Raw genomic sequence first — 6,579 nt, forward strand, 5'->3', positions numbered from 1 at the left:
AGTCATAACCCTGGGTTGTGAAATTCACCATTTTTTGTACATCCTTTTCTGCTATTCCTAAGTATGCATTTAGATTTTATACAGTATCAGCAAACTTACACGTAAATACTATATACTAAGTTTGGCCCCACCCTGAGGTCAAACCCCTTACTCTGGGGAAAATCAAAGAACAAGATACGATTGTATACATAAAAAGGACCAAAAATTTGCTCTCTATAAAATGTGTCTGGAATTAACCTTAATAAGCGTTTTAAGAAAGTAAAATATATGCCAGGTATACTATGTCAACAAAATCAGAATGATATTTCTAATTGGATAGCATTATGACATCATGAATAAGACATTTCCCACCTTTTTTTCAAAATAAGCCTAAAAACTGTCAAATGTCATACAGATTATTGCTCAGGAATAGATGTGCGCATTTGTCGAGCAAAATAAAAATGATATATATTGTGTATTATTTTAAGATGAAAAACATTCTTGCATATGAATTTGCTCGATGCATGCGCTGTATGTTTTCTGAAAAGAAAACCACCTGAATTTGTGGATATTTTCATTGAAAATGGCATTTTTGCAATTTTATGCCAACTTCTAGCTCTCGTCATATGACACAAATCATTTGGCTGATCAAACTGAGCGGATTTTGGGTTTGCTTAATCCATTCCTTATTTGAATGCCAGGAATTGAGATCCAAGTGAAATCATCGATATTTTGGGTCAAATGACTTTAGAAACTGTACCTACTTCTTTACAATTTTGGTTAGACTTTATGTACCCACTCGATCCATTTGGTTTCACTTTAGTATCAGAAGCACTAAAAGAAAATGTTATTTAGTGGTTTATTGAATCTTTAAATAAATAACACGGAAAATTATCCAATGCTGCGTTTCTAATCTCTGTCTGTGTATTTCTGCCCCAAAACGTCATTTTCACAAAATGGAATTGAAATATTAAATATCTTAACCAAAAGAGAAGGTGCTGCATACTCTGTAATCTCAACTGTCACTGAGTGGATGCAAAACCGTTATATACATTTATGATAAAGTTAGAAGAGTCATGGGGAAGGGGGGGGGGGGGGTGTCCCTAGTGTTCTTTGTGAGCAATCGGTGATAATATCAGATGCATTTTACTGCCTTGTATAATAATGAATCACGGTTTAAAGGCCAAAGTCATAGATAATGTGAACTATACAGTGGTTGATAAGTTCTGAGGGCGGGGTGTATAACATTTAATCTTAGAGTTGATTAGTGAAATTTATTTCCATCAGTTGAGAAATTTTTTTTTAAATTATAGCACCCCCCCCCCCCCCCCCCTTCTACATGTAAAAATAAATTAAAATGCACGGAAAATATTTTCATTTAATAAATCGAATAACTTTAATATGATTTTTTCTTCTTTTTTATCTTTTTCTTTTTTGTCCTTTCTGTTTCATTTTGTAAGTCAGCCTCAATGTCTGATTTCACACTTTCATTTTCCAACTGCTCAGCATCTCTTTTTCTCTTCTTTGTTACTTTCACTTTAACAGAATCACACTGGTCATCATTTGGATCACTAGTCCTCTCATAAGACACATCACAATCTCCTCTCTCTGCTCTACAATCTTTATGTTTTCTCTTCTTCTTCTTTTTGGACTTTTCACTTGATGAATTCTCCCTAGTTTTACACACAGTTTCTTCTGTATCAACCTTATGTAACGAGGATACTGATTGGTCTATAACACTGCTGCTTCCTGTTTTCTTCTTCCACTTTTCCAATAGAAGCCTCTCTTGTTCCTGAATTCGCTCCAGTTTGCCATTCAATTTCAGCCCATGTCTGGCTCCCCTGCAATGAACATGGTATGTAAGGAACTCGGAAAAAGAGTTATCTTTGGTTGATATTTTTGCAAAAGAACTTTTCACATGCTGTCTGTCCATGACAATGAGCATAACAGACTTGAAGGACACGCCCCTCTCATGGTGGAATTTCTAAGCTGAACATTAAAGCTACACTGGATGATTACATGTAGGTTGCACATCTTGTTCAGAAAATTAATCCTAAAATAAGATGTTTTTTAAGAAAGTATTAAACGAGGCTTGATTATATACATGTATTTCATTGTGAGAAAATCCCTTTGTCTTTCTTATTGATGAGAAGTTTTGTTGTGAATTCAGATTCATTGGCTCTTCCTCTGATTCTAGGAAGAAAGGGGCAAGCTGGAACAAAATTCAATTTCTAGAATACATGTGGATATATGCTTTTATTTAGCAAATTTGTAACCAGGATTTTATCAGAATTTTCTTACAAATAATCTATTGACTAATGTTAAAAACTTTGAATTCCAGGGGTAACAGATTTAATAAAACATATGTTGGCACTACCTGGGATGCTTGCATACAGTATTACACTGCCAATCTGTATAACCCTGTCACAGGATTGTCATAGAATAGTTTGAAAGAGTTTCCACATCCATTCTTCTGGCTAGTTTTTAAACTTAAAGTAGGATATTCTGGTCTGGGAATCATAATCCTATATTTGTTAAATATACTACATGTACTTGAACATGTTATAATTTTTGTAGAAATGATGCCCAGAACAGCAATCACAGCCCTAAGAGTATGGAGACTAAATATCATTAAACTCATAAACTCACCCACTGCTATTGTACATGTACATATCAATTACAAGATATGTTGAATTAACTATTTAACATTCACTCAATATATCATATAATGGTAAAATAACACAATCTGGTGGTAGGGGAGGAAGTCAAATCTTGCTGGTTTGCAGGTTTCAATTTTATTATATATATACAGTCTACTCCGGATATAATGAAATTCAGGGGACCGACCTGAATTGTTCATTATATCCAAAGTTCAATATAACCAATGCTCAACTACACAATTATTGCTACTGGGGGATTTATTTTAACTTCAATATAACAGATATTTCAATATAACCGACTTCAATATAAGTGGAGTGGACTGTAGTTGAAAAGTCATTTTCTTTATTGCAATACAATGGAGGATCTGCCAAGTTGTGGGTAAACATAAAAAAAAAATCTAACACCCCCCTCCCCCAAGAAAATGATAACAACCCCAAAAAAGATATCAAATTGTTCCCAATGCTCTGGAGGCATTCGTCTTATGAAACATGGAAAAAATGTCTTCAGCAAAATAAATTGCACTTGATGTTTGGCCTCTGTAAAACTTACTTGTGTGCTGTCATTCCACCACATATCTCCAGTATTTTCTCATCTGGTAATCTACAATGACAAAAGTGACAAATTATCTACAATGACAGTAGTGACAAAATTATATCAGCGGATGATACAATTACATCAGCAAAGATTTTTCTCTATGTAAATCTTTTTTATATTACAGTTTCAATAAAAAATCCCTATTTTCCCTGCCTTGAAACAAATAATTTAAAAGTTTATCAATAAAAGGCTGGATCTGAAGCTTTTATCTACCCAATATCTACTCCCTAGACTTTGACAGTTATAGCCCCATCCTGTGGATAACTTATGTAGTAACTCTTGATCTGTTCATCTATCCATTTACTAGATTACTTCTGTTGTAACTGTCTGTCTGTACATTTACTAGATTACTTTTGTAGTAATTGTCTGTACATCTACTAGATTACTTTTGTAGTAACTGTCTGTCTGTCTGTCCGTTTACTACCTTACTTTTGTACTAACTGTCTGTCTGTAAATTTACTAGATTACTTTTGTAGTAACTGTCTGTCTGTACATTTACTAGATTACTTTTGTAGTAACTGTTTGTCCTCCTCTGTGTAATCAGTGACTGCGGTGTCCTCCTCATGGGTTGTCAGCTCCTGGTTGTTGTCCAGTGTTGCCCCCTGGTATTAATAACAAGATTATGGAAACAAAGTAGAACATAATTTTACATTCATTGCGATTCATTACTGTAATTACTAGAAATGTGCATTAATGGGACTGAAAATTTTTGATTCGTCAAAACGTTTAATTAACTAAAAATTCCTAAGTTTGTTAGCAGATTAGAATTTTTCAATTCGATGGAGATAATAAATAATAACTGCTGTCTATTAATGATTTGTTTATCATATCATCAACAGTTTGAATTTCAGTAATCAGTTACCATTGAATCCAGAAAGAAAATACCAATAAATCAGTAGTTGCTTTCTGCCAAAGAAAATGAGGCTTACTAAGAACAGAAAAAACGTGCCCCCTACCTTCACAAACTGTCCGTAAAGCATGGCCTTGCTGTCATACGTCCAGGCTTTCTTAGTGGACACTTTCTCGCTCTCTTTCGATTTTTTCACTGACACACCCTCCTGAAATCGATTCAATATTTACAAGATTTTCTTGCAGAAATCAACAGTTCCCTACAAACCAATTCACACAATTTTAACAATGAATACCCCCCCCCCCCCCCCCCAAATAAGTTTTGGATTCTATGTAAAGTGTACATTACCTGTGTGGTTTCCACGGCAATGCTGTTGGCAGCCTTATTGAAGACGTGGTCCCACCAGTGAAATGTAAACTCATCACCTGCACTGTGTCCCACCTGTAATTCAAAAAAAGGACATTCAAATCCCTTCCCTTTTTCTTTCTTTTTCTATCCCTCTTTTTTCTTTTCTTCTCTTGAAGAAAATACTAAATAGAAATTTCTTATCGAATAAGCTCAAATTCATATAGTATATGCTTTTGAATAGGTCGGCATCATGTGAAATATACATTTAATGCATGAATATTCGGGAGATATGAAGATTTATTCACCCAAGAAAAATCATATTGACCTTGGGCAACATGATTTTTCTTGGGTGAATAAATCTTCATATCTGGGCAATATTATTTTTCTTGGGTGAATAAATATTCATGTCTCCCGAATATTCATGCAATAAATTCTCTACAGCCCAGTAGCTAAGTACTTCATTACTAGCTTGAAAATACGGATGTATATTTAATTGCTGTGATAAAATTTTAAAAATTCATTTCAAAATTAAGGATTATCTCTCTCATGCATAGCTCTTATCCTTAGACAAATTTGACTCCACTTTATGGCACTCTTGTTTTTCCTTAAATTAGCTCTAGCAAGTTTATCGTTATTTTGGATTTCAAACATTTCGGTTGAGCATCACTGAAAAGATATTATTTGTCGAAATATGCATCTGGTGCATCAAAATTGGTACCGTATAAGTTTTACATTATTATACCGAAACAAAGCAAGACTACAAAAGAGCATTTGAAATTGGAGTCCGCTCATCTATACTTTGTAGATGTATGTAGCTGAGATTGCCCTAACAGTAACACCGTGCCGTCAATGTATTAAAAGGTACAAACAGCGAAATACAGTGATATGATAACCAGTTTTTGTATTTCCATTCTCCTTGAATATTGATTTACTTGCTTGTTTTTTTTATCAACCCAAACCAGGCGATTTAACTGTATATCAGAGACCCGCATATTTTGTGCCTTACCAAGTATGGAAGTAGAACGACTCCGACTTATTGTGACGTCACAATACACTTTGTTACAGTCTTTGACGTTGAATTTATGGAAAATAAACGAGGCTGTCGAAGGGATGAAATATGATAGGGAGATACGTGTATGATGTTTGAGAGGGAGATATGAAGTTTTGTCATTTCAGGCACGTGACTGTCCACCAGAGTTTTCCAGAAATAATTAAACATATTTCGTTTATGTTATTAAAATAAAATAATTGAATTAAACTTCATATGCCTAAGACAATATTGTAAAACTAATTAAATGTGAGATTTATATTTACTAATCGGATTCGTCTGATATCTACAGTGGAATGCAAAATGTGTGTTGAAGATTCCATAAACTTCATGTTTTCCAAATTGATGTTTTAGAAAATTGACCAGTCCCATTGGACTTACTAAAACAAATGTTGGTCAGTCCGCCAGACTTTTAACCAGTCACTGACTGACGGGAATATGTTCATTTCGAGTCCCAAATGAGGCTGTGGAATTTTTGTCTATGAACTTCAAATGATCATGTCTCATAATGCATATATGCTATTTAACATTTATTTTCTATCAACTCCTGACCTTGACCTTTGATATCATCAAATATCACGTCCCTATCTTGCTTGTTGTAAAATATTTCAGGAACTCTGTGAAGTTGAAGCATGTATTTAAGAGTTGTAAACTTGTTGCTTAACAGCGTACACACCCCGTGGCTGTCTTTCTTTATTTTCACTTTAATGGCCTCCTTCCTTCCATTTTCATTCTTCCCGAGACCTGAACCTACAAAGGAATGACAACAGCTACAGTGCACAGCATGGGTAAATGAAATCATGTTGTTGTGAGTGAGATCGTATAAAATCTCTGACCAGCTGATTGGCAAACCTGACTTTTTCAAATTTTTTCATGTGAGCCAGTGACACTGACTAGTTAAATGAGTGGGGGTGGGGGGTGAGTGGGGGGGGGGGGGGGGGGATATATAACAGATTTGACAATGTAAGAAGAAAATCTATATCCATTGATGATTGATAGACAATTCAGACAAAGACACATTTAACAAGTTTCGATATTACTGGTACCAACAAAATTTCCATCAGGAGCCCTTAATAAATTCTTGGAAAGATTTTGCAGG

At 34.6% G+C, this 6,579-nt stretch overlaps 1 protein-coding gene across 3 annotated transcripts in view; it reads right to left on the reverse strand.

The window, feature by feature from the left end:
* Positions 1 to 1,345: 1,345 nt before the first annotated feature.
* LOC125661884 (G patch domain-containing protein 4-like) overlaps positions 1,346 to 6,579 on the reverse strand; it is a 40,441-nt gene continuing 35,207 nt past the window's right edge. For all 3 annotated transcript variants that reach the window (XM_048894013.2, XM_048894014.2, XM_048894015.2), the window contains 6 exons: positions 6,157 to 6,230; positions 4,433 to 4,525; positions 4,191 to 4,292; positions 3,742 to 3,836; positions 3,190 to 3,240; positions 1,346 to 1,820 (listed from right to left, as the gene is read on the reverse strand). In XM_048894013.2, the coding sequence (XP_048749970.2) occupies positions 1,376 to 1,820; positions 3,190 to 3,240; positions 3,742 to 3,836; positions 4,191 to 4,292; positions 4,433 to 4,525; positions 6,157 to 6,230 (860 nt within the window). In that variant the 3' untranslated portion in view covers positions 1,346 to 1,375. The remainder of the gene's footprint in view (positions 1,821 to 3,189; positions 3,241 to 3,741; positions 3,837 to 4,190; positions 4,293 to 4,432; positions 4,526 to 6,156; positions 6,231 to 6,579) is intronic.

The sequence above is a fragment of the Ostrea edulis genome, chromosome 8 (assembly GCF_947568905.1).
Source record: "Ostrea edulis chromosome 8, xbOstEdul1.1, whole genome shotgun sequence".
Taxonomy (NCBI): Eukaryota; Metazoa; Mollusca; class Bivalvia; order Ostreida; family Ostreidae; genus Ostrea; species Ostrea edulis.